Source organism: Dipodomys merriami, unplaced genomic scaffold, assembly GCF_024711535.1.
Source record: "Dipodomys merriami isolate MVZ:Mamm:240054 unplaced genomic scaffold, mDipMer1.0.p SCAF_17, whole genome shotgun sequence".
Lineage (NCBI taxonomy): Eukaryota > Metazoa > Chordata > Mammalia > Rodentia > Heteromyidae > Dipodomys > Dipodomys merriami.
This window is the reverse complement of record NW_027203048.1, coordinates 11,334,384-11,361,524: the sequence shown is the minus strand read 5'-3', so window position 1 is coordinate 11,361,524 and position 27,141 is coordinate 11,334,384. Positions and strand designations below refer to the sequence as shown.

Here is a 27,141-nt window from a genome sequence, read left to right as displayed (position 1 = left end):
CTTGGTCATGGTAGCTTTGAAATAGAATTAGATGTCTAAGTGAAGATGATGACTAGCAGGAAAGAGGTGAGTCTGGAGGTCAGGAGAAGGTTGGTAGGCCTCAGCCTAGAGACTGTACTGACAACACTGACCGGAGGACATCCTAGGGGCTGATTAAATAAGCCAGAGGACCAGCCCCTGGTATCTGAAGGGCAGGAGGAGGAGGAGGAGCCCTGACAGGAAGGAAGAAGCTGCCGTTCATGGAGGAAGAGCACCAAGAAAGAGCTGCCCTTGGGCTCCATCCCTGCATGGAGAATTCAAGAGGGGCAAGTGCCAGATGTGTCAAAAGCAGCTCCTGGGACAAAGTGGGAGAGGACAACATTTGGGACATGAAGTCATTGGTGATCTCAGTGGGGGGAACTAATGCCAGACTACACTACTCTCGGGAACAAATGGGAAGGGTTTGTCATGCCAAGATGAAAAAGGTAACAGAAAGCAAGTGGAGGGATGATCCAGTTCGCTGCAAGACAGCAAACATGATGAAGTCAGAGCAGTGGGTGGATGGAGCCAAAGAAATAGGAGATGGCGGTGACCGAACAGAATCTTAGAATTGGGATCGTGTGGGCTTGGGGAGTGATCTGTAATATCAAGGTCTGTAGGATGATAACGGAGTGGGTGTTGGGGTGGACTGGAGCACAAAGCCCATTTTGGTGCATGGGACTCTTCTAATTATTCATCCCTCACTGCCTGCTCTAGAGTAATGCTGGTCCTTACCTTAACCCAGAATCTCCTTTTCTAACATAGCATGCACCTGGGACAGTCACTCACCAAGTTTTACTAAATGCATCCTACATGGGGAAGAGAAGCCACCTCCCCAAGGTCATCTTAGAAGTACAAGGTATTTATCAGCCTGTCAAGCACAGTTTTGGCCATTGGCCTCAGAGTCAGCTGCCTCTCCGTTGCTATCTTGGGGGTCAGTTCGGATTACACAGCATGGTTCACCTAAGCCCTCTGGCCTCTCCCCCAGCATCCTGCTTCCCTCTCACCCACGCGCGACTTTCTTCTGCCCTTCCACCTCCCAACACCACTCCTCGGCAATCTTCTGGACTCTTCTCTGCACCCAGTCCCCACTCCACTCCAATCCTATCCCTGCTTCCCTTCCTCTCCAGCCTGAATGCTCAGGGCAGCTGCTTAAGCTCTTCCTGGCTCTGCCCCAGTTCCCACCAGCTGGCCCCTCACATTTGGGAACATGCTTTGTTCATTTGTTTTCCCTCCTCCTCTCCCTCCTCCTCCTCCTCCTCCTGTTCCTCCTCCTGTTCCTCCTCCTTGTCTTTCTCTTCCCAGATACCTTGGAGCTGATCTCCTTCTGGTCCTCTTCTTTCCACAAGGGGTGGGCTTCTTTGGCATGGCCAAAGGAGAATGCTGTCAGTATAGGAGTAGACTGTGATGAAGCCAGGGGCTTCTCAGGGGCTACCGAAGACTTGTCCCTCACAGGTGGGGCCAGAGGTTTGGGGTCTGAGGAGTCAAGAGAAAAGATGGGGCTGAGGACAGCCCAGCACCCAGGGCTGCCCCTGAGCTGACCTGTGGCTAGTAGGACTTGACTGGCCAAGCGCTCCACAGAGCAGCACTGGCAAGGTTGCTAAGGATCACATCACAGTCCCTTCATCCATCCATCTAGTCATTCATTCATTCACTCATTCAGCAAGCAAGCATTGCATAGCTTATTCTAAAAGGAGGAAGGGGCTAGACAGGAAGATGAAAACTCCAACTGTCCTGCCAGCCATTTTCTACCACCCCAGCCAAGCTGGAAGGGACCAGAAAAGCTACTAACCCTAGCTGGGCACTGGTAGCTCACGCCTGTAATGCTAGCTACTCAGGAGGCTGAGAGCTGAGGATCTCTGTTCAAAGCCAGACTGGGCAGGAAAGTCCCTGAGACTCTTAGCTCCAATTCACCAGAAAACCAGAAGTGGCGCTGTGGCTCAAGTAGTAGAGCACTAGCCTTGAGCTGAAATGCTGAGGGACAGCATCCAAGCCCAGAGTTCAAGTCCTATGACTGATGAAAAAAAAAAAAGAAAAAAGAAAGAAAGAAAGAAAAGCTACTAGCCCTAGTCTAGTTCTCTTATTCCACACATGGGAAAGCGGAGGCACAGTGACCTTCAGGTGTTTTTGTGACTGATAAAATACAACTTCACTTCTAAACATTGACTCCATAGTATCTGTTACTATTGATTTCCCAATCAATGGATATAAAGGTATACTTGTTATTCTAGGGACAAGGCCAGGCTAGGTTCCTTAACCTTCTCATAAAGTTCAGAGTATAATGACCTTGGGAGAGCCTGCTAATCAGGAGGATGGAGGCCACCATCTGGCGATGCCTGAGGCTACAAGGGGCATCTGGAGCCTGGTCTCTTGCCCAGTTCCCTGGGTACCCAGGCTTCTGCTAGCCCAGACCTTCTGCAAAGGCTTCCTCTGTTTGTGGGGGGCGGGGGTGGGCAGGGAGAAGAATCAGGGCCAAGGGGCAAAAGGTAAGTGGAACACAGATGGCTCATGCCTGTTATCTTAGCTACTCAGGAATCATGGTTCAAAGCCAGCCTGGGCAGGAATTAACCACCAAAAAGCCAGAAATAGAGTTATGAGTCAAGTGGTAGGGTGTTAGCCTGGAGCAAAATAAAAGTTCAGGGTCAATACTTAGGACCTGAGTTCAAGCCCCAGGACTCATAAACACACACACACACACACACACACACACACACACACACACACACACACACACACACACACACACACACACACACACACACACACACACACACACACACACACACACACACACCAGAAGGCAGGGCAGAGGGTGCAGGGTCAGAGGCTACCTGGCCAGGGCAAGGTCTGCAGGAATGCCCTGAGATTTGGGGCAGTTTCAGCTATAGGAACCCCACAGCCCCATGGCCCCACAGCCCCACGGCTATGTGTTAGATGAGTTAGAGGTACTGAGCCGTATCAACCCCAGCTGACATCCTGGTGTGTCCAGGTGACAGAGAAGCCTCTAAGGACTTTTCCATATCCTCTCCCTCCTTTAAAGCTGTCAGGGACGCCTGGAAAGCCTCATCCAAAGAGTTTGCCCCACCCACAGGGACAGGGCTTCTGTGCGCAAATATCCAAGCCAACCATCTCAGGGGGAGCACATGAAAGAAATGTGGGGCACCTCACGCATCGCTGGAGGCTGCCCAAGATCACTGCACACACAGACCGGCGAGGGAGCAGGGGAGAAGCCCCACCCTCTTTGGGAAGCAGCCCCACCCCGACACCTGCTGTATTCCTTGCTGAGCTGATTAGCAGGGACCTGCCAGGAAGCTGGTCATCCTCCCGCCCTTCAACACAGCAGCTGCTGCCAACTCCCTCTACCCACAGCCTGGATTCAGAGTGGCCCCTCGCGCGGCCTGCTTCCCCTGTCCCAGAGCCATTCCTGCGCTCAGCCTCTCTGCAGGAGCCGGTCATCCCTCCTCCCACCTCCTTCCTCCCTGGGGAACCCTGAGGGGTTTGTGGGATGTGCTTTAATGCCTCACTCTGTCCAGTAAGAGCAAGTCTACTTTCTTAAATCCAAGCAAAGGGCCATTGCTCAGTGTGTCAAGAGGCTCCACTCTAGAGCCATGAGGCCCACGTGCAAATCTGAAGCTCACAAATCAGGAGAGCGCCATCACCCTTCCATGGGCCATCTTGAGCTATAGAACCTGGTATCAACCTGCCTAGTGTGGCAGACACCACCAGTAATCACTGCTTCTATTCCCACCCTTGACCCAGACCCACTGCTTAGGCCGCAGATACAAAACAAGGTGACATATGGAGAATACATACCCATGGATTTAGGGGTCTTCTCCTGAGGCCCACTCTCCTGAACCAATCTGAAAAGAATGAGGAGAAAAGAACTCAGTAAGGCGGAGATGCTGGGATAAAGAGCCCGGGGTAGCTCCAGAAGGGGGCAACCTTGTGATGGAAAACACAGGGAAGAGGCTGGTATCCAGGTCAAAGCAGGAAAGGCAGCTCCTTCCACAATCGCAGGCGTGGCTGAGCAGCTGCAGGGCCAGGTGAGGCTGGGAGTTCAGCCTCACTTTCCTGGCTGGACAGCCATCTCTTCTCCAGGCAGCAGCCTCCACATGGGAACTGTGGAAGAAAACTCTGCCCCTGCTGTGAACTCCAGGCCTGTGCAGCATAGGAAGGTGAATTGTTCCACAGTTCAGACAACGCTGAGCTCAAGTTCTGTAAACTTCCCTGCTCTCAGGGAGCTTAGAGACCCCTAATTATCTTTTCCTCCCTTCTTCCAACCTCCAGTGGAATTAGGAGGGCTTGGTAAGTCCTCACTGTTTGAGGCTAAAAGCTCAGTCCTGATCACACACAGGAAAAGAAGACAGGGACATTCATAACACTGGTCTTCATTGTTACTTTTTTTTTATTATTATCCATTAATAGTATAAGGGGGTTTCAGTATAATCATTGACATTATAACTTCCTTTTTGTTGTTGTTGGTGGTGGTCTGGGGTTTGAACTCAGCACCTAGGCACTGTCCCTGAGCTCTTGCTCAAGGCTAGTGCTCTACCTCGTTGAGACACAGCACCGCTTACAGTTTCTGGTGGTTCATTGGGTTCGATTCCTCAGCACCACATAAACAGAAAAAGGCAGTCTCCTGTGGCTCAAGTAGTAGAGTGTTAGCCTTGAGCTGAAGAGCTGAGGGACAGTGCCCAGGCCCAGAGTTCAAGTCCTACAACTGACCAAAAAAAAGAAAAAGATCTAAGGGAATATGAAATCAAGTATATTCAGAATGAGTCAAAATTGATGCTGGCATTTGAAGACCAGGATGAACACCCACAACTTGATGGAAATAGGAGATCCTGGGGAGCGGGGGGGGGGGGGCAGTTTGCCATGATGATGGTGAATCCTCCTCTTCCTTCTGACATTGCTATGCCTTCGCCAGGAGAAACTGGAGCTACCCAGTAGAAAGATGCACCTCCAAGGAGATGCCAGGGACAGAACAAGAAAGGTGAAGTCACCAGGCACCAGTGGCTCACACCTGTAATCCTAGCTACTCAGGAGGCTGAGATCTGAGGATCACGGCTCAAAGCCAGCCCATGCAAGAAACTCAGAGACTCTTATCTCCAATAAACCACTCAGAAAACCAGAAGTGGCACTGTGGCTCAAGTGATGGAGTGCTAGCCTTGAGCTGAAGAGCTGAAGGACAGTGCCCAGGCCCAGAATTCAAGCCCCACAACTGACAAGAAAAAAAGAAAACCAAGAAAGGTGAAGTCACTCATATCTACTGGTCCTGGAGGCCAAGGCACAGAGCACCTGGAGAAAACAAGGCCGGTCCTGCAATGAACCCTAGGAATGGCCAGATTTACATAACTGGTACAGAGAGCCTTCAGGAGACTGCCTAGAAGGCCCAGAACTAGATACAAAGTGAGGAAGGAGAAAAGTCCAAAACTCAACAATACAAAGGAGGCAAGAAAGTCACAAGGAATGAGTTGGAGCTGGACGCTGGTAGTGCTGTAGTCCTAGCTGCTCAGGAGGCAAAGGTCTGAAGACTACAGTTCAAAGCTAGTCCCAGCAGAAAAGCCCAAAAAACTCTTATCTCCAAATAATTATGGTTTAAAAAATAATCACCAATTAATTTTGGTTAAAAAAATGCCAGCTTGATGCTGGTAGCTCACACCTGTAATCCTAGCTACTCAGGAGACTGAGATCTGAGGATCATGGTTCAAAGCCAGCCCACGCAAAGTCTGTGAGACTCTGATCTCCACTAAATCACTAGAAAACTGGAAGTGGTACTGTGGCTCAAAAGGTAGAGCACTTAGCCGGGCGCTGGTGGCTCACGCCTGTAATCCTAGCTACTCAGGAGGCTGAGATCTGAGGATCGCGGTTCAAAGCCAGCCCGGGCAGGAGAGACCGTGAGACTCCTATCTCCAATAAACCACCAGAAAACTGGAAGTGGCGCTGTAGCTCAAGTGGTAGAGCGCTCTCGCCTTGAGCTGAAGAGCTGAGGGACAGTGCCCAGGCCCAGAGTTCAAGCCCCACGACCGACAAAAAAAAAAAAAAAAAAAGGTAGAGCACTTGCCTTAAGCTGAAGAGCACGGGGACAGACCCAGGCCCAAAGTTCAAGCCCCATGACCAACAACAAAAAAAAGCCAGAAGTAGAGGTGTGGTTCAAGTGCTAGAATGCTACCCTTGGACAAAAAAAAGCTCAAGGACAGCTCTCAGACCTTGAGCCCTAGGACCAGTACACACACAAATACACACACACAAACACACACACACACACACACAAACACACACACACACACACACACGAAAAGAGAATAAAAAGAAAATGTTATGACTACACACACAGATCTACACAGGCACAGATGTACAACCATGATTGTGTCCTTAGTATTCGTCAGTGAAGAAATTCACAATAATGAAGTGCTTCTGTCAAACACAATCACATTCTAAAATAACTTGTATTTTATTCCTCACTGCAGCCAGCACATACACTAAGAAACTGTAGCAGAGAAGCATGGGATATTGATGGTTGTACCATCATCCCGGATTCCTGGAGCCCAGGATCAGAAAAGACCCAGCAACAATTCTGTGGTTTCCTTAACTCCAAGGCTTATGGGTAGGAGACCCTACTCCTCACACCCAGTGTCTTTACCATGGAGGCTCAGCCACAAAGAGGCTGAGTGGATCTTAGAAGATTGGAAGAAAGAAAGACTACAAGGTAGCCTTCACGATGTGTGGGGTCTCTTACCGTGTGTGGGGGGCCCTCAGTCCTGTGAGGTCATCCTGGCCTGATGCCGAGGGACTGGACATGGAGGGCCCTGTCTGCGTCTCAGCCTTGGGGATGGGAGGGATCACCAGGCCGCCCAGCGACTTGTGCATCTTCTCGTCATTGCAGTGCAGATATTGTTGGGAAATCTGCACCTGGGAGCAGAAGGGTTGGTTCCGGTCCATGAGAGCATCCCAGGCTGGATGTTCCACGCCCAGGCACCTCACAGAGGATGTCCCCTCTGCCCAGAAGTGTGCTCTGGTTTTCCTGTGCAGCTGCCCAAAGCTGGATCCTTGAGGAAGCGCCTGGCTCCCTCCACAGTCAGACTGGGAAGCTTTGTGAACATTTTCTGTCTGGGCTGTTTTGGTCTTTTCATTTCAGAATTGGACGTATCTAATCCAAAGCTCTGTTTGTATAGATGTACAAAAGGGAGCCCAGAGAGGGTAGCCCTGAGCCCCTCCTAATGCCACCCCTACCCTTCAGGGAAGTGTCTGGACCCTCCCAGACATGCACAGGGCATGGGAACAGGGACTGGTAAAGGATGGAAAGACAGAAGATGGAGACTCAGAGCGGTAGAAGGGCCTTACCTGCTGAGCTCCGGCTTGCAACTCCTGGGGCCCCTGCCTGCTCCTGGGCCGGTCCAGTTCCTTCTCCTTGGCTCCGCTGGCCTCAGGAGTGGTGGGGATGCTCTGGATGGGAGGCATCGGCCTGGGTGCCCTCAGCAGCCTCTGAGAGGTGGTGCGGGGGACGGTGCTCCTCAGAGGAACTCCTTTGGGGCCTCCAATGGGATCCAGAGAAGCTATGCATTATGGGGGGTGAGAAGCTAGCTCAAAAAGAACGGGGAGTAGAGGAGGATCCTCACACTAACTAGGAGAAGGCTGGGATATCCTGAAGGAAGCCCCACTGATGAGCAGAGCGGGTCCTCAGCCCCACAATCAGCAAGGCACTGAGCAAGCAGTACTGAGAGTCCTTTCCCATTCCTGTAGAGTTTGCTAGAACTATCGATCCAAGTCATTTCAATCTAAGTCAGGCACCAATGGCTCACACCTGTAATCCTAACTACTTAGGGGTCTGAATATAGATCTGAATATAGCAGTTTGAAGCCAGCCCAGGAAGACAAATCTGAGAGACTCTTATCTCCAATTAACCAGCAAAAACCAGAAACAGAAGTATGGCTCAAATGAGAGAGCTCCATCTTTGAGCAAAAACCTAAAGGAGAGTGTCCTGGTTCAAGCCCTCGTACTGGAACAAAAATCATAATAATAAGATAAGATAAATGAAATGAAATTCAGAGGCAGTGTGAGTACAAAGGAGTTAAAATCAGCATGAGGTTCAGAGGGAAGACTGCAGGCTCTGGTTCTGGAGAGACGCTGCGTGACCCCTGCACTCCTTTGTAAAATAAGATATCCACAAAGACTGGGCCAGGCATATTGGCACCTAACTGTAATCACAGTTACTCAGGAGGCAGAGGCAAGAGAATATCGAAACTGAGACCCTAACTCAAAAAAGAAAATTCAAAAGCCAAAGAGCTAGAAACAGGGCTCAAGTGGTGGACTCTACACATGGCATGTTCAAGGGCCTGGGTTCAATCACACACACACACACACACACACACACACACACACACACACACACACACACACACACACACACACACACACACACACACACACACAAATCAATAACACCATATGATACCATTACAAATACTGCCTGTCAGCTTGTACTCAGCACATGACAAATCAATTCCTTCTGCTTCCCCTTTCTTTACAGCTACTGATGTGGGGTGCAGTTCTCTCAAACCCTCTAACACAGCCTAAAAGTTACACCACCACACCTGTAGCCTTTCTGTTTCATTCTCATAGCCCCCTGTGCCACCCCTGTACAGCAGCAGCCCCCTTGGCAGCTTGATGGACACCCACCCACCAACCCTGCTCCTTCTAAGTCATCCGCTACCAGCTGATCCTCACACCCTGGCTGATCTGGAACCAGGGACCCTGGGGGAAGGCAGGGGCAAGGCCAAGGCCTAGGCTCACCTCGAGAAGAGGCTGCCATGCCCTCTGACAGCCTCCTCTTCTTGAGCTTCTCCTTGATCTGCATGGTGTCCTGGGCCACGCTGTTAGCCTCCGACTCCAGTGAGAGGATGGGCACCAGGGGGTGAGGCCCCAAAGGCAGAGCACCAAGGGTCTTGGGATGGCCGTTCCTGGCCTGCCAGCTTTTCGGAGTGGTGTCTAGTTTAAGGCTTCCAGGGTCCCCATGTCCACTCAAGAGCCGTGATGGAGTCTCTCTGCTCAGCAGGACACTCGGCAGAGGCTGGAGGGGACCTGAGGGAGACACAGTGACTTGGCACACTGAGCCCAAGATGGCACCCATTGTGGGAGTGAAGCCCAGTCATTCCGTGCCTCTGTCCTTCCTAGGAGCAATCACTACATCAACAATGTCTATGAAGCACCTGGCCTGAAAGTGCTCATATGCAGTCCTATCCAAGCACAGATAAGAGACCCTAAATCATGAAGGAAAGCCATCTGCCCCAAGACCACCTTCACCAAGCCTCAAGACCCAACAAATCTGTCCAATACCATTGAGCACCTATTTTACCAAATACAAATGGAGAGGAAAAGTCAGGTAAGCTTAAAGTAAGCCATGCTTGCAGCCAACTACTCATCCAACCATGTTTTGTGCATGTATGTGAGTGTGTGTATGTGTGTGTGCAAACACACACGCACATGCGCCAGTAATAGGACTTGAACTCAAGGCCTAGGAGTGTTGCTTAGATTTTTTTCACTCAAGGATGGCACTCTACCTCTTGAGCCACACCTCTACTTATAGATTTTTGCTGGTTAATTGGACACAAAAGTCTCACAGACTTTCTTGCCTGGGCTAGCTTCAAACCTCAGTCTTCTAATCTCAGCTTCCTGAGTAGTAGCTTATAGGAGATGACAGGCATGAGCCACTAGCATCTGACTATTCAACCACATTTAATTTGCACCTACAAAGCTGGGCACTGGAGGCTCATACCCATAAACCTAGCTGAGATCTCAGGAGATTGAGATCTGAACATCGTGGTTCAAAGCCAGCCTGGGCAGGAAAGTCCATGAGACTCTTAGCTCCAATTAACCACCAGAAAACCAGAAGTGGAGCTGTGGCTCAAAGTGGTAGAGCACTAGCCTTGAGCAAAAAGAACTCGGTGACAATGCCCAGGCCCCAAGTTCAAGCCTCACAACTGACAAAAAAATAAAAAATTTTAAAAATTAATTTAAAGAAATCGGCCTCTACATGACTCTGAGACCATGTAGTCAGTGGATTTACAGCTATGGCTCCTGTTTCTTTGCAATGGCAAAGGACCGCCTGCCACTGGCACCCAGAAAGAAGACGCACTGAGGTACTGCTGTGCTGGCAATGCCTCCTTAGTACCCACCCCATAGCCAGTTCCCTCCTGGATCCCCAGGCACAGGCCTGGCCTAGCCGGGGCATGTGGGGCTCCCTCCAGGTTCCCAGGAGAGCCGGGCAATGCTGGAAGCCTATGTCTGGGCTGTCCCTTTGTACAGCTCCCCTGAGGCACAAAGCAGAATAACTGAGTTTTAAGCAGGGACCTCTGTGAAAGCAACACCTGCGGTAACTTGAGAATGCCCACACATCCACACACCCTCATCTCCCCCTCCAGGCTGGGCTCCGGCTCTGCCCTGTGGTCAGCTGCCAAGGAAGCTCCTCCTCGTCTTCAGAGAGGCCCCCAGGGCTTCCCTGGCTATTTGGTGTGGCTCAGTCACCAGGCTGGGTCCTCCCATTTTACCTTCACCATAAGCCGGCAGGCTGGAGTTGATGTTTGCAGGTGGGGGAACTCGGGGCCCAGCACTGGTCCGGGGGACACTCCCGCAGTACACGGCCACTGGAGCCAGAACCTTGGCTGGGGACAGAAGCACAGGGGATCCGTGTTTTAGAGTTCCCTAAAGCCAGGACTAGGGCTCAGAGAGCCTGGCCCAGCCCCCATACCAGAGCCTGGTCTACCAACAGGCCATGTCCACTGACTTCTACCAACCAACCCTGCTGACTCTAGCCTCTCAGCCAGCACCTTCTCCCTCCTCACCCTCTGCCTGCCTGTCTGATTCCTCCCTCCTGGCTTTGTGTCAGCCCCCACATTGTGTCAGTCTCCTTCATGAGCTCCCCTCCTTCCTCATCCATCGGTGCAGATGTGATTGAATGCAGCACAGTCTCTGTTGCATATCTCGCACTCACTGCTTTCAGGGGACACTTCCTCCCAGCCACCCACTGCAGTAGCCCCCTAAACAGCAAAGCTCTACAGCCCTAACTGCAGACTATCTTCTTTCCTGGCTACCCAGCCCTCCTTTTGGAAGTCCTCAAGCATCTGTCTTCCCTCCAAGTCTCCTGAATCAGCAGATGGTATCCTTTACCACCTCACACTCCATTAGCCCCTGCTCTGGGGAGGGGCTCTGGCCTCCAAGTCCAGCCACAGACTGGGAGCCAGGCAGACCCAACTCTCAAGGAGACTGGAAGTCCAGTGGTAAATGGCAATGAGAAACAATCAGTGACAGCCTTCGGCTATGAGCCTTGGCCAGTGACAGGGGACTGGGAAGGCTTCCCAGAGAGGGAGACTGTGGAACTGAGACCAGAGCAGGAGCCTGGAAAAGAGGAGAAAGAAGCTCAACTAATAAATTTGGTCCTTTAGGAAGCCTTCTCCTGGTCTAGTGTGGTAGTTCATACCTAGAATCCCAGCTAGTCAGGAGGCAGAGGTAGGAGAATCATAATCAAGCACAAATTAAGACCCTATCTGAAAAACAAAGCAAAAAGGGCTGGGGGTGTGGCTCAGGAAGTAGAACATTTGCCAGAGAGTATGAGGCTAACCCCAGTAACTCCAAAAATAAATGAATGGAAGAATATATATGATAAAATATAAGAACAAATAAAAATTAGAGAAGGAAGGAAGGAAGGAAAGAAGGAAGGAAGGAAGGAAGGAAGGAAGGAAGGAAGGAAGGAAGGAAGGAAGGAAGGAAGGAAGGAAGGAAGCTTTCCTGTATCCACCAGCCCCAAGCAGTCCTCCACCTGTCACTCTTCCCCAGCCTCTCACCCTCTGCCCTACCTTGAGTTACTTGCTACTCAGTAGGCATTTGGCAAATGTTAGTGCTGTATCCTCATAGCTCAGCCCTTCCCAAGCTTGTCTTAGGACCATCCATGGGCTCCTAATCTACCACCCATCAAAGCCCCTACTCAGGCAGGAACAGCCCCCATCCCTCTAGCTGGAGGGCCCTGAGATCAGCTCCCAGGAGTCTATGATCTTAGTTCTGTCACTGTGAGAACTTGAGGAAAGAAGCTAACCTCTCTAGACCTCAGTTCCCACATCAACAAAACAGAGCAGCCAGGCCTCACCATAATTATCAAAGATCAGCCATTCCCGGTTCTCTGACATCCTTCCAGAAATCACCTGGCCCCCTCCAGGGTTAAGCAGCGCTGCCCCCAATGAGCAGCACATCTGAGCGAGGACAGATCCCCTCATCTCCAGCGGAAATCAAGGCTCTTGATCACTGCTGTTTATAGTACCGGCTCCTCCAGCAGCCCGCCCACCTTCCTCCAAGAGGAGAGGAGAAGCTCAGGTGGAGGTAAAACTCAGGTGGTGGGCCAGGGATCTGCCAGCCAGCCAAGCCAGTGAGCAGAGAGGACCAGCATCAACACATGGAGACCACCCAGCTACTTCTCTTGGGCAGAGCATGCCAAGGAAGCCGAAGTATTCAAGGAAGATGACCATCTATGTCCTCACCTGGAGGGACACCATCACGAGTGCCCATGACCCCACTGGAGAAGGTGGCTGCGAGGTGGTCTAGAGGTAACAGCTACTCCCAGGCTGTGAGTGAAGGCCGCAGGGGTCCAGAGGGTGCTGACCTGTGACATCCAGGGACCTGTGGTGATAGAACAAGACATTAACCCTTTTTATTTTTATTTTATTTTTACCAGTACTAAGACTTGAACTCAGGGCCTGAGTGACATCCCTTCACTTTTTATGCTCAAGACTGATACCACACTTCCAGTTTCTGCTGCTTGGTGGTTAAATGGAGATAAGAGTCTTACAGACTTTTTTGCTGGGTTGTCTTCAAACCACGGTCCTCAGATCTCAATCTCCTGAGTAGCTAGGATTACAACTGTGAGCCACCAGCACTGGGTTTGAAATGAACTCTTTAAATCACTTCCCAACCATCCACCACAGACAAAAGCCTGCCTGTAGTGAGCACATCTACCACTGGATTCAAGTGGTCCAGGTGTCTTTTTCTGACCTTCAGACTTGCAGATACTTCCATGCCCAAAGACTACTGGACTTCCAGAGAAGAGTCCATTATGAAGAGTGTCATCAAAAGTCAATCATCACTAGGTGCTGGTGGCTCACACCTGTAATCCTCGCTACTCAGGAGGCTGAGATCTGAGGATCATGATTTAAAGCTTACCCCTGCAGGAATGTCTGTGAGACTCTTATCTCCAATTAACCACCAGAAAATGGGAAATGGCACCGTGGCTCAAAGTAGAAGAGCACTAGCTTTGAGCAAAAGAGCTCAGGGACAGCACCCAGGCCCTGAGTTCAAGCCCTAGGATGAACACAATTAAAATAACCAATCACTCTGTCATCCTGTCACTGCAAGTTTAGGGTCTCAGGGGAGGTAAAATTGACACTACTTTCCACTGTTTTCTATCTTCCTCTGCCAGCTGCACAGATGCTGCATTCCCTCGGGGCCACCTCACTGTCCTGTAGCTAACTAAGCCTTTTCCCCTGCTCACTTAAACCTTCAGGCTCAGCCATTGGCTCTGGCCCTTGACCTAACTTCACTTTCCCTGTGACCCAGATCTCTCTGCAGGCTCTGGGATGCTATTAATTCCTTGCTGAAATAAGGATGGCAGGTCAAGGAGGTAGACCACAGAGCTAGCCAGCAGTAAGCAAAGTAATCAGGGTAACCTGAGACCCTATCTCCCACTTTCTACTCCAGAGAGAAAGTGCTCTCCAGACATCATCTGGGAACAGGACCTGACTATGTGCCAACTTCTTTGTGGAGCAACAAATCCCAGCTCAGGAACTGAGAAATCTGCCTTCTGCCTAGAAACCAGCCTGCCACAGGCTCCTCCCTAGCCCCACAGGGCAGAACAGCACTTAGCAACCCTCTGGCCCAACAGGTTGCTTCTCAGCTAGCTGATGGGCCCATCTCTACCCTAGGTCAGCTCTGCCTGGCCCAGGGCAGGCCTGGCTATCTCCCTGCTTAGTACCTCAAGTGTCTTGGCTCTTTGTCCAAAGAGAGCTTTCCTTGGGTGATTCCCTGTCGAGTGACTACAGGAATAAGGAAATTTTGATTGAGCTAGTCCCTAGTGGCACATGCCTGTGGTCGAAGGGCTGAGGCAGAGGATTGTAAGTACTAGGTCAACCTAAGAGTAAGATCCTACATTTAAAAAGGTGGGGTAGGGATTTAAAATGGGCCCTGGTGGCTCATGCCTATAATCCCAGATGCTCAGGAAGCTGAGATCTGAAGATTTGGGGTTGAAGCCAGCCCAGGAAGAAAAATCTATGAGACTCTTACCTCCAATTAACCAGCAAAAAGCTACAGACAGATGCATGGCTCAAGTGATACAGTACAAATGCTAAACAAAAGTGTTGAGGCCCTGAGTTCAAATCCCAGAACCAGCACACGTAATATCCCCCACACACACCCCCACCCCAGGATAACCAGTCAGGATCCATGTTCCAACTATGACCATCAGAATCAGGAATTCCAGCCCCTGTGGACAGAGCTCTGGGCTCTGTGGACATTTCTCAGCATGCTATTGAACCCCAGGCTCCAGTCACTGAGGTCTGTGGTGCCTGGTGCTGCTCAGGGCACGGAGGTGTGACTCCCCTGCGGGACTAGTCAGCCCTGGCCCCAAGAGCCGAAACCCACTGCTGACTCTGGTAATCAGGATTTGGTCCGCACTTCTCCATGTTCCACACCATCCCAAGTGGCTGACACCTCCACTGTCCCCCTCAGTTTCCCACTCAGGGACTTCGGTGGAGGGAGAAGAGTGACTGTGGTCTATGGCTACAGAGCTTCCATGGTGACCGCACCACAGGAATGAAGCCAGGTGGCATGAGGGAAACAAAGCGAGGACCGGCCCACTGGAGTGTCAGCCCTGAGGTCAAAAATCCAGCCACTCCGGTCCCTCGCACAGCCCACAGGAGCCAATCACAGCTCAGAACCCACCTTGCTCCTTGCTCTGGAGGGAGCTGTGCAAAGAAGAGCACACAGCTGCCATCCCTGCGGCAGGAAGGCAGGGGGAGGGCACAGGCTGACTCCTCACCCCGCCCTCCACTCCTGCGGGACAGACCCTGCCCCCTCTCCGCCAGCCCTCCACTCCTGCGGGACAGACCACGCCCCCTCTGCGCCAGCCCTCCACTCCTGCGGGACAGACCACGCCCCCTCTCCACAGGGAGGCTCCAATAATCCCTCTGCGGGCCTCCAGGTCTCACTGTGAGTGTGTGTCCCTACCTGAGTGCTCACTGTCACACAGGCAGGAAGAAGAAAGCTCAGCTGCCACACAGGCTGGCCAAGTACTTCTGCTCAAGAGTTGGCACACAGGAGCTGGCAGACTATCTGACTAGGGTCCTTGGAGATGCCACACTGAGGGCAGCCTCTTTCCTGGGCCTAGAAGGACACAGGGTCTCAAAGGGCAGGAACTGGGAAAGGATGTGGTCTGCACGCAGGCACAAAAGAGCGATCACCCCTGCCTGGGGTGTGGCCAGAGGCCCGGGAACATCCCATCGGCTGGCTTGTTCCACTGCAGTGGAGACGCATGACATTGTAGTCCCACCTGTGGCTCTTGTAGACCCCCCAAAGGGGACCCTGGCAGGACAGCCTGGGGAAACAGAGGGTTGGACACAATCTAAACACTGAAAGTTGAAAGCCCCTGAGCCCGAGCTCCTCACATGACTCAGAAAAAACACAAGTGAAGTAAGATGTGCTGCACATTCTAGGCTGAGTGCAGACTCGATGGAGGACTCCTACCTGTGCCCCGTTCTTTCTTCCTAAAGGTGGGGAACAGCCTCTTCATCGTACATTCCCTGCCCCTCCCGCCATCTCTGCCAGGAGACAGCCCAGCCATAGGCCTCCAGGGAAAGCCCTCGTCCCCAGGCGACATGCTACACTCAAAGACAAGCACGCAGGGACCCACGGACATGGGCCAAGACAGGCAGAGGAATGGAAGCTGTGGGGGGTGAAGAACAAGGCCAAGGGCCAACTGAGTGGAGAGGGGTTACCAGGGTCAACTCAGCAAAGAGGTGAAGGGAAGAGGGAAGGGAGCAGCGAAGCCCACTTCACATGACCATCAGGAAACAGTCCAAAGGATCAGTGCAAGCAATCTGTGTGCATCCTGGGACGGAAGAGAGCTATGGCTGGGGAGCACATAGAAGGTCAGCAAGTGGACACAGACTGGGCATGAGCGTACACACCTGTAATCCCAGCACACCTAAAGCAGACAGGAGTATAGACGTTGAGCCCAACCTGGACTTCATGAAGAGACACTGTCAGAAGAGGGGAAGGAGGAGGAAATGGAAGTCCCTGAGGTTTATCATCACATCCTATGGGATAAAGAAGCAGCAGAAGCACAAACTGTAGTACCTGACAAACTCTATGGAAATTTAAATGAGAAAGGCAGATGAGACATGGGGTACTACCAAACAGGAAGAAAGGATAGGTGGAGTTGTGGTGCTTGGTGCTTTGTTCATTTAGTTTCTGCTTCTTTAAGAGTAGGAAGTACTAGAGTACACTCACAAGAGAAAAAGAGCCAGAAGGGACTGAATATGGGAGGGTGGAACTGGGTCCCAGGCAAGGCCAGGGAGGTGCCAGCCTGGGGAAGCCACGAGGGAGAAAAGAGAAGTAGGGAAGAGACATGCCAGAAGCCTCGGCCCAGCCAGTAACCTGGAAGGGAGGCCTGCTGAGCTCGAGAGGAGGGCTCGCCAGCAGCAAGTTCCTGGACTAGTTTTACAAGACTTGTTCTGAAGAAAAAAAGGAAAGAAGGTAGAACAGGAAGGAGGGAGGGAGGAAAGGAGGGAAGAAAGACAAAGAAAGAAAGAGAGAGGGGGAAGGAGGGAGAGAGGGAGGGAGGGAGGGAGGAAGGAAGGAAGGAAGGAAGGAAGGAAGGAAGCAAGGAAGGAAGGAAGCAAGGAAGGAAGGAAGGCAGGGGGGGAGAGAAAGAAGGGGGAAGAAAAGAGAGGGAGTGGGAGGGAAGAAGGAAGGAAAGAAAGAAAGAAAGAGAAGAGAAAGAGAGAAAAAGAAAGAGAGAGAAAGAGAAAAAGAAAAAGAAAGAAAGGAAGGAAGGAAGGAAGGAAGGAAGGAAGGAAGGAAGGAAGGAAGGAAAAGAAAGAGAAAAAGAAAGAAAGAAAGAAAGAAAGAAAGAAAGAAAGAAAGAAAGAAGTAGGGAGGAGGGAGGGGAAGAAGTAAAGAAGGAAGGGAGAGAAGAAGGAAAGGAAAAAAAGAAAGGGAAAGAGAGGAGAGAGAGGGAGGGAGAGAAGGATTCGATTCTGTCCACTAGATGTCTCTATCATTGGCAGCTTGAGGGCAGGCCGATTCCCCTCAGGTCCTTGAACACTCAGCCCCTCCCAGAGCTGGGGTCCCAAGAGCCCTTTCGACCCCTTCTTAGGAGATCGGTGCCCATACCCACTAGAATTTGGTAGGGATGCCCCAGGCCCCCATTTACTCAGACTCCCAGCTCCATCTGTGACTGAGCTCTGCCACTAGCTCTGGGCTACCCCACTGACTACAGATACCATCTGTCTCCATCTCAAGATCAGGTGGGGCCGACACTGCTGTCCCCAGACAATATGAGGCACAGAGCACCTAACGTCCTGTGGAATAAAGAAACACAGGCCAAGCACCAACTATAGTGCCTGGTGCAGAGTTAGCACTCAATCAACACTGGGAGCATGAACAAATGAATAAATCTGAAGTGGAGGCCCACGTTTACAGAAGAAACTCAAGCAAGGAAATACACATTTCTCAGACCCACGTTGCTTGCTCTGTGCCAGGCACTGCTCCAAATGTCTCGCCATTGCACTGTACAAATACAGCGAGGATGTAAGTGTTACAGCTCTCATTTTATAAATAACATGGTGGAGGCCCAGAGGGGTTGGGGAACCAGCTCAAGGCCACAGAGCTAAGTAGAAGGGTCAGGGCTGGTGGCCCTGCTTGCAGAGGTGGCAGTATGCGGTGCTCCAAGCATGCATTCAGGATTTAACAGGCATGGATTAAATGTCACCAACTGCCAGCCATGTGGCCCCAGCCTCCATTCAACTTCAAGGTGGAAAGAACATCTGCCTCAAGGGTTAGTAAGAGCATCCAGAAAGTGTGCAAGGCATCTCTCACCGAGTCTGGGCCTTGTGTGTATTCAATGCACGGTGGCTGTCAATGTCATTGGTTAGGAACTTTTTCTCCATTTGGGGAAGTCTTGGGGCAGCAGAAAGCTGCACTGCCTGGCTGAGGTGGGGTGGCAAAATGGAGGGGTACCTCATGGCCTTTCATTTCTTAGGCTTCCTGTGGTGAGGAGGCAGGGGGCAGGCTGGGAAAGGACACTATGAGCAAGAGGTCTAAGGCCATTTGCTGGGAACCACTCCAAAAATGCCCTTCTTAAGAGAACAGAGAGGTCAGGTGCCAATGGTTCATGCCTGTAATCCTAGCTATTCAGGAAGCTGAGATCTGAGGAATGTAGTTTAAAGCCAGCCTCGGCACAAACATTCTTGATACTCTTATCTCCAATCAACCACCAGAAAACAGGAAGTAGAGCTGTGTCTCAAAGTGGTAGAGCGCTAGCCTTGAGTGAAAAAGCTCAAGGACAGTGCCTAGGCTCTGAGTTCAAGCCCCACAACTGACCAACAAAATAACAGAGAACATGGGCTGGGAAGGTGGCTCAGTGGTAGAGCACTTGCCTTGTATGCATGAGGCCCTGGGTTCCATTCCTCAGCACCACATAAGCAAAAAGAAAAAAGCCGGAAGTGGCGCTGTGGCTCAAGTGGTAGAGCGCTAGCCTTGAGCTGAAGAGCTGAGGGACAGCGCCCAGGCCCAGAGTTCAGACCCCACGACCGGACCCCCCCCCAAAAAAAAACAAGAGATCAGAGTCTTCAAGAACTTCCAGGACAGAATGGAGCAAGTGGCCAAGAGTCCTAAGCAGCCAGGTTCAAACCCCCTACCAACTGCTTTTACACCAACACAACCAAGGAAGGCAGCCTGCAGAGTGTGTTCAGAAAGTGGAGGAGGATGCAGCATTATTTACCATAGCTAAGATATGGAACCAACCCAGATGCCCCTCAGTAGATGAATGGATCAAGAAAATGTGGTATATATACACAATGGAATTCTATGCCTCCACCAAAAAGAATGTCATTGCCCCATTGGTTAGGAAATGGAAAGACTTGGAAAAAATTATATTAAGTGAAGTAAGCCAGGCCCAAAGAAACATAGGTCCCATGGTTCCCCTTATTTGCAATAACTAGTATATGTCAGAGACAAGCAGAAATGGTCAGATAAGATGATGTTAAGCAAAATGAACACCAAGATAAGGACACAAGTGTTTCTTTCTTGCTATTGTTTCTAACATTTTTAATAAGGTACCACATGATTTTTTTTGTTGCTTTGCATGTCCCTCTCCCATAGTATAACTCCTGTTTTCACTGTTTTTGATGTTGGTATAATTTGGGGAGTGCAAGGGAAAAAACAAATTATTTAAATAGGGATACAGGTGGACTCATTGCAACAATGAGATGTACAAGACACTATGTCGAAAAACGAACTTCACAATTTAGGCGGGGGGGGAGGGGAATGTAGTTGTGGAGGTGGGAGGGAAGGGATGGGAGGTAGGGGCAAAACAAAGGAGGAGGCAACAAAGCTTGATAAGAAATGTACTCATTACCTTGTTCATGTAACTGTAACCCCTCTGTACTGTATTTTCACAATAAAAAACTTATTTTTAAAAAAAGTGGAGGAGGATGAAATAGGAAGAGGAAGAAGAGAGATGTGTGTGTGTGTGTGTGTGTGTGTGTGTGTGTGTGTGTGTGTGTGTGTGCATATGATCGCAACATTCAAACAAGCCCCCACCCACCCTCCCAGGTAACCCTGAGTATCCAGTGATTTTCACAGAACATAGAGGAGCCAGGTGCCAGTTACTCATGCCTGTAATCTTAGCTACTCAGGAGGCTGAGATCAAAGCCAGCTTGGGCAGAAAAATTTGCTAGACTCCATCTGTAATTACCCAGCAAAAAAAGCAGCCCAATGGCATGGTTTAAGCAGTAGAACACCAGCTGTGAATAAGCAAGCCAAATGAGAGTATAAGTTCCTGGAACTGACCAAAAAAGTAATTTTTTAAAAAAATGCATGGGATAGGGCTGGGGAAGTAGGTCAGTAGTTGCTTACCTAGTTTGCACGAGGCCTGGGTTCCATCCCTAGCATCAGTGAAGGAGGAGGAGGAGGCAGAGGAGAAGGAGATGGAGGAGGAGGGGATGATATGGGAAAGCCCATACATAAAGGAAATAAAGATGAGTGACAGACCAGTGACCACGTCAGCTCGTGCGGTTGAACACTGACAAGAACATCATAATTAAAGGGATAACATGTGCGCTACAGATGTCACTGTTTTTTATAAAGAACAGAACTATCCCAACAAAGCAGCCTGTTTTTCTAATTCACAAACTAGTCGTACGAGTGAGCTGTGGTCCTATGACAAAAGACTCATCATATATGTAAATTGTCAAAATCTCAAATCCCTACTTTTGTGCATCATGATAATGCAAGTGTAAATGAGATATTCATCAAAGGGGCTGCTACTAATTGAAAAAAGTTTCCTGTGCCTACTGCTCCTGCTTCTAAAGTTCAGGTTGGGTCAGACTAGGAGGACAGTAAGTCCCCTGCTTGAGAGCAAGGCTTCGTTAAGATGCGGGTTACAGCCTGCACGGTGTGGGTCTGCTCAGCTGCGATAACAAAACGCCGCAGGCTGGGTGGCTTCCACTACAGACATTGATTTCTCATAGTGCTTAAGGTTGAAGTCCAAGGTGCCAGATGGCTCTGGTCCTAGCAAGGGTTCTCTTGTGGAGCTGGAAAGGGTTGTCTGCTCACTGTGTCTCTACATGGTGGGGAGGGGGGCGGTGAGAAGGATGGGGGGAGCACTCTGGTCTCTTCTCCTGGGCACTAATCCCATCTCAGAGACTCTATCCTCATGACTTCTAACCCTAATGATCTCCTCTTAGCACCTCTTAGCACCAGTTTGCTGGGGGTTAGAGCCTCTGTGTGAACTTGGGGGCAACCCAAGCATTCAGTCCACACCCAAAGCCAAGGCCAACGGGAGCCAGGACCTAGCATGGGCACATCCTCTCCAAACCTCACACTGGCCACCAGATAGATGGCCAGGCCTCGGCAGTGTTGGCTAGGAAGACTTCCTTCCCCACCAAAGCCTCCCAGAGCAATCTCACCAGGGCAGGGCCTCAAACCCTACCCAGTGGCCAGGCTGGATTCCTCACCCGGGGTCTGTGAACAGGTATCTAGGGGGCCCAACGGGGCTGAGGAATAATAAGACAAGTTGTTATGACCACGACTCTACCATCAAAACATAATGTCTGTCACATTCCAGGACAGTGCTCCAGCAAGAAGCCCAGGGACTCTAGACGCTAGCCCTGACCATCTCCCAGAGACACATGGGAACGAGGCTCCTGGAAGAAGAGCAGGGCTGGGCATGTGCCTCTGCAGGGTTTTATCTGTGATGCTGAGGTGCCTTCCCTGGAGAGCCACAGTTTTATGTTACATTGTTTTGGAGAGGGGTGTATGTGTGTGTGCATGTGTGTGTGTGTGCATGTGTGTGTGTGTGCATGTGTGTGTGCGTGCACGTGTGTGTGTGCACGTGTGTGTGCATGTGTGTGTGTGTGCATGTGTGTGTGTGTGTGTGCACATACTCGTGCCAGTACTGGGACTTGAACTTAGGCCCTGGTTGTTGTCCAGCTTTTTCCACTCAAGGCTGGCACTCTACCACTTGAACCACAGTTTTGCTTTCAGCTTCTTACTGGTTCATTGAAGAATCTCATGGACTTTCCTGTCTGGGCTGGCTTTGAACTGCAGTCCTCAGGTCTCAGCCTCCTGAGTAGCTAGGATGACAGGTGTGAGCCACTAGCTCTAGGCTTCTGTTCAGTTTTACTGAAGGCAAACCCAAGGCCCAGGAGAGAAGGTAATCAGTGCGGGGGGGGGGGGGGAGCGGTTGGGGGGGCGTGCAAGCTTTTGCAATGAAGTAGAAACCTCAGATCTCCAGACAAAGCCTAAAGGTCAAAGGTGAAGGAACCATAGTTCCTCCAAGAAGGGAAGAGAGGGACAGAAAAAAACAGAGAGAAAAATGGATGCTTCAAAGTCTGAGCACAATGGACAGAGCAAAGAGCAGAGGAAAGGGAGAATCACAGGGTGAAAAAAAAAGTGGGAAAAGTAGGGGAAAGGGTGCCCAGTCTCCTGGCCACCAAAGGAATGCAGACACTGAGATATGACCCCTACTCTGCCAAGGTTAACATGAGTCAAGGAGGCAGACACCAGTGCTGACAGCAGCACAGAGCGTTGGGAGCGCTCACGCTGCACACACAGGCCCCTCCCAGGCCTGCGCTTGACTTAATAAAGTTTCAAGCTGCCCACATCCTGGACAGCTCTGCTCCTGGGCATCTACTCTGGAGAAAGTTTGCACATGATCCAGGACAGACACATAAGAATGGTCAGAGCAGTTCTGTGGATGGAGGCCAACCCAAACGTCCACCAGCAGGGGACTGGGAATCATGCCAGGGAGGACTCCCGCTGTGGACTAGTACACAGCAATGAAAACAAACAAGCCTACTCCACATCATGGATGACCATGGCATAAGTTTTAGTGGAAGATGACTGCGGATGACCGTTTCCAGAACCCTCAAGAGCAGGCAAACATCTCCTGAGTACTTAGAAATACATACAGACGTGCAAGGAAGGATTTGCAGCATGATGAACGCTAACAGAAGGGAGATGGCCATGACAAGGACAAGTCTATGAGGGTGTGTTCTAGGATCCACCCTGATGGATCACAACTCTGATGTGCTCTCAGCACTGCCAAGGAAGAATCAGACCTTCCAGGTGCACAGGCCATGTGGGCTTCATCTCAGAGTAGCGACCAGCAGAACCATGGTTTCAGGGCCCGAGATTTCCAGAAAGAAGCACACTATTCTTCACTATGATCAAAACAGCATCAAAGCCAGAACTTCCACTCTGCATATGCACAGCTCACACACCAACCACATTCCTGTCTCCACACCCTGCTTTAGAGATGGGGAAACTGAGGCACCGATAGGTTAAAAGAGCCCACGCTCATATAGCCAGCAAGAATGTTACTGATCAGCATCAGAATTCACATCCAGAGCACAGCCCCCTAAGGCCTGCACTGTAGCCAGATGCCTCCACCCCAAGCATAGCATGCTCCCCACGGCATGTCCCCCGCCCCCAGCCTCCTCCTAGCATCCCAAGAGAGCCAGGGCACAGGTGAATTCACCCCCAAACAGAGCAAGGCTGGGGCCTGGGGCAGGACACAGCCCAGTGCAGCCCCTCTTTCCTTGGCTTGAAGCTATCAAAGGAAAGCAAGTCCACCCTCATGTAAAGCTGACCCACGAAGGCCACAGAGGGGCAGGGACCTCCTACCAGCATACAGCATGGCACCGCATGGCGCTTTTCCTCTCATTCCTCCAGATCTGGTCTTTGTCCTTCCCTCCAAGGACTTCAGAAGACCTGCCCTCCCCACTCAGCTCCCTCCTGGCAGCTTGGCACACACATGGCCTCACCTCTCTGTTCAGAGGCCAAACCCCTGTCACCAGCCGAATCTAGGTCCTGAGTCTCTCTGAAGACAATGGATCCAAGGAGCCCAGGACCCTCCCTGGCCTGGCCCAGCCTCACGGCCCTGGGCAGCGGCCTCTGTGCAGGCAGGTGTCGGGCAGGCGCCCACAGCAAGCAGGCTGCTGCTGTCTCCAGACTCTCCTTGAATAAACACAGCTGCATGGCAACCACAGAAGCGGCCCAGCTCCCCGCGTGAGCCAGAGATGGAGCACAGAGGCTGGTCTCTTGAGTCCCGCTCCTCCCGAGGCTCATCTGAGCACCTGGCACTCTCAGGTGACCCACCTGTCTCTGGAGGGGGGAAGGGAGCAGAGCAGGGGTTGCTGGGGGTTAGAACCCTCCAGGCCCAGGGCAGCTCTGCTCACAAGCTGCTTCTAGAAGCAAAGGGACAGCCAGGCCTGGGCAGCAAGCTGAGTGGGGCTGGAATTCTGATTTCCTTCCGGCTGGTTCTTAACCTTTCTCAGCCTGTTCCCTCCTCTACTGAGCACAATACTGAAACTGACTTCCAACTTTTGGAAAACGTGAAAGCCAGAAGCCCATGTGTGCTTCCTCTGGCCCCTGGGCAGAAATCCCAGTTGGCATTGTCTCTCTTAAACAGCCACTGCCCCCTCTTCCTTGCCCTATCCCTTTCTAACCCTTACCCTCCAAGGAGCGCAGCATGGGAGCTTGTATCATGCAGCCTTGCAAAGAGCCACTCGCCCAAAGACTAAGAACTTTTCCAGGTTCTTTACCAAAGACTTGATTTGGCAGGCAGGTGAAAGGCCCTTCACTGAGCCACCCTCAGGAAACACAAGGCCTTCCTGGACTCTTTCTTCCTCCTGAAGATGGCCAGTGAGGACCATATGAGACCTCCTCTCAGGCCCTGGAAGAAACAGCTTTCATAAAGTGAGGCTGCCAGTAAGGACTGACACCAGGTCCACCACCAGAGGGCGCAAGCAGGACCTCCCCACCCCTGGGAAGCAGGCCCGTGCGTTGAACTCCTCTGCTCCCTCCAGAGCCAAGAAAGGAGACCACATGGCACCTACAACACAGCCAAGAAAGCCCTCAAACCTAGCCCGGCTCTGCCCCCCTACTCAGTTCTGCTCCCCCTGCTTGCCTGCAGGTGTCCTAGGGCAGGCATTGGAGACACAGAGACAGAGAAAGAGAGAGAAACTACCCATGTGTGCCTGGGCCAACCTGTTCAGAACTGGAACCCCTTGGCCCCAGTAATCTGTTGTGATTTCTTTTATCAATGGAAAGAAAATATTTTCAATACCTAATTTGTCTTCTTTCTTAAAGATACTTCATAAGCCGGGCACTGGTGGATCACGCCTGTAATCCTAACTGCTCAGGAGGCTGAGATCTGAGAATCGTGGTTCAAAGCCAGTCCAGGCAAGAAAGTCCATGAGACTCTTATCTCCAGCGAACCACCAGAAAACTGGAAATAGCACTGTGGCTCAAACTAGTAGAATGCTAGCCTTAAGCAGAAAAGCTCAGGGACAGAGCCCAGGCCCTGAGTTCAAGCCCCTCAAGTGGCTGGGGGCGGGGGGTACTTCAAGCTCTTTCTGAGCCTGATGGGCTCACCTCGGAAGAGCCTCCATGACAGTCAGGAGGAGGCTCTGAACAAAACCCAGGAGCAAGGGGGGCTGGGAAGGGGCAAGGATGCCAGGTCACAGCACCTGTGTGGCCATTTGAAAGTGTACATGGTAAGATTATATGCTCTAGGTGTATATTCCATAGCTCTAACTGTACTCAGGTGGAGCTGGCATAAACACACTCATGCTCATCTACCTGGGTGAACTCCTACCCATCTTTCAAGACAGGGCCTGACAGAGCTGAATTGATGCTCCTCAAACTCATATGGGGAGGCCCTGGCCTCCAATCCCTGGCCCTGTGGCCTTGTCTAGAAATGGGGACATTGCAGATGTATCAGGCAGGAAGAAATCAAACAGCAGAGGATGGTCTGGGCTATATAGTAAGTTCTAGGCCTGAAGGGGGTACATAGTAGAAGACTCTGTCTAAAAAAAGAAATAAAAAATAAAAAGGGAGGGTGGGCAGAACAAAAGTCTCAAAATGCTCCCACATTTTCTGTTCATAAAAGCACATCAAGCTATGTTACACATAGTTGTACATGCACATTCTGAATGTGTGCTTTCATTTTTTTAAGGCTTCACCCAGCAGGACCCAGTGGAGGGCAGAACTCAAGCAGTGAAGCCAGGCATGGTGGTGTGAGGGAGGGCCCCACTTCAGCAGAGCTCTGCAAAGGACTGCACATCCACCACCACCTGGTCCTGTGCCCTGCCCTAAATAGGGCAACTCCTTGCAATCTAAGGATAGATGAGGATCTAGAGCTTTGTAATACAGTATAGGATATACATTATTTGGGATATAACTGAAAATCACTCATCATAGCAAGAAAAAGTAAAATCTGAAGTTGAATGAGAAAAAAAATCAACCATGCAACACCAAGGAAATACATGTTGAGATTATCTAACAAGGACATTAAGCATGCAGCACACACAAAATGCTTTAATGGACAATTGTGGACATGCTTAAAAAATAAAAAATCTCACCAAAGAAACAGAAGAGATGAAGAAGCAAACACAAATGTTAGACTGAACAATAAAATTGAAATAACCCAATATGAATGACAGTAACTGAGGAAAGAAGTGAATCTTACAAATCAGAACCATTCTAATTAATCAATGTGAACCAGAGTATATAGACTGAAAGAAATGAATGGAGCCTCAGGGATTCTGTGAGACTACAAAGAAAATCTAACACTTGTATTACTAGAAATTAAGAAATATCCCTAGGTCTTGTTGGCACAGGCCGAAATTTTCTTAATAGAGACCCAGAAGCACAAAAAATCAAAGAAAGGTTGGACAAATGGGATTGCATGAAATTGCAGAGCTTCTGCATGTCAAAGGACATAGTTAGCAAGATCATTAGAAAACCCACGGATTGAAAGAAGATCTTCACTAGCCATACAACAGACAAGGGTCTCATATCTAAAATATACCTGGAACTCAAAAAATTAAATCCCCCAACAACAAATCTTCAAAGAAACAACTGCCCAATAAATAAGTGCGCTAAAGACGTAAAGAGAAACTTCTCTGAAGAGGAAAAAAGGATGGCCAATAAACACATGAAGAAATGCTCAACCTCCCTAGCCATAAAAGAAATGCAAATCAAAACAACATTGAGATACCACCTCACTCCAGTTAGAATGGCAAAAATCAAGAACTCTAATAACAACAGATGCTGGAGGGGATGTGGACAGAAGGGAACCTTACTGCACTGTTGGTGGGAGTGTAAACTTGTTCAACCACTTTGGAAAGCAGTATGGAGGTTCCTCAAAAGACTCCATATAGAGCTCCCCTATGACTCAGCAATCCCACTTTTGGGCATTTACCCAAATGTTCACAAACAAGACCACACTAAAGCTACCAGCACAACTATGTTTATTGCAGCATTATTTACCATAGCTAAGATCTGGAACCAACCCAG

The 27,141-nt window shown here is 50.5% G+C and overlaps 1 protein-coding gene across 2 annotated transcripts in view; it reads right to left on the bottom strand.

Annotated features, from left to right (window-relative positions):
- Nucleotides 1–23,685, bottom strand: part of Togaram2 (TOG array regulator of axonemal microtubules 2) — a 58,073-nt gene extending 34,388 nt beyond the window's left edge. Inside the window, exons 1-8 of one of the 2 annotated variants that reach the window (XM_070024993.1) lie at nucleotides 23,604–23,685; nucleotides 12,546–12,684; nucleotides 10,566–10,679; nucleotides 8,812–9,099; nucleotides 7,363–7,574; nucleotides 6,758–6,930; nucleotides 3,832–3,878; nucleotides 1,328–1,494 (exon numbers count right to left, since the gene is read on the bottom strand). In XM_070024993.1, coding sequence (XP_069881094.1) covers nucleotides 1,328–1,494; nucleotides 3,832–3,878; nucleotides 6,758–6,930; nucleotides 7,363–7,574; nucleotides 8,812–9,099; nucleotides 10,566–10,679; nucleotides 12,546–12,573 — 1,029 coding nt within the window. In that variant the 5' untranslated portion in view covers nucleotides 12,574–12,684; nucleotides 23,604–23,685. The remainder of the gene's footprint in view (nucleotides 1–1,327; nucleotides 1,495–3,831; nucleotides 3,879–6,757; nucleotides 6,931–7,362; nucleotides 7,575–8,811; nucleotides 9,100–10,565; nucleotides 10,680–12,545; nucleotides 12,685–23,603) is intronic. The other variant, XM_070024994.1, reaches the window with a different exon arrangement.
- Nucleotides 23,686–27,141: the final 3,456 nt, after the last annotated feature.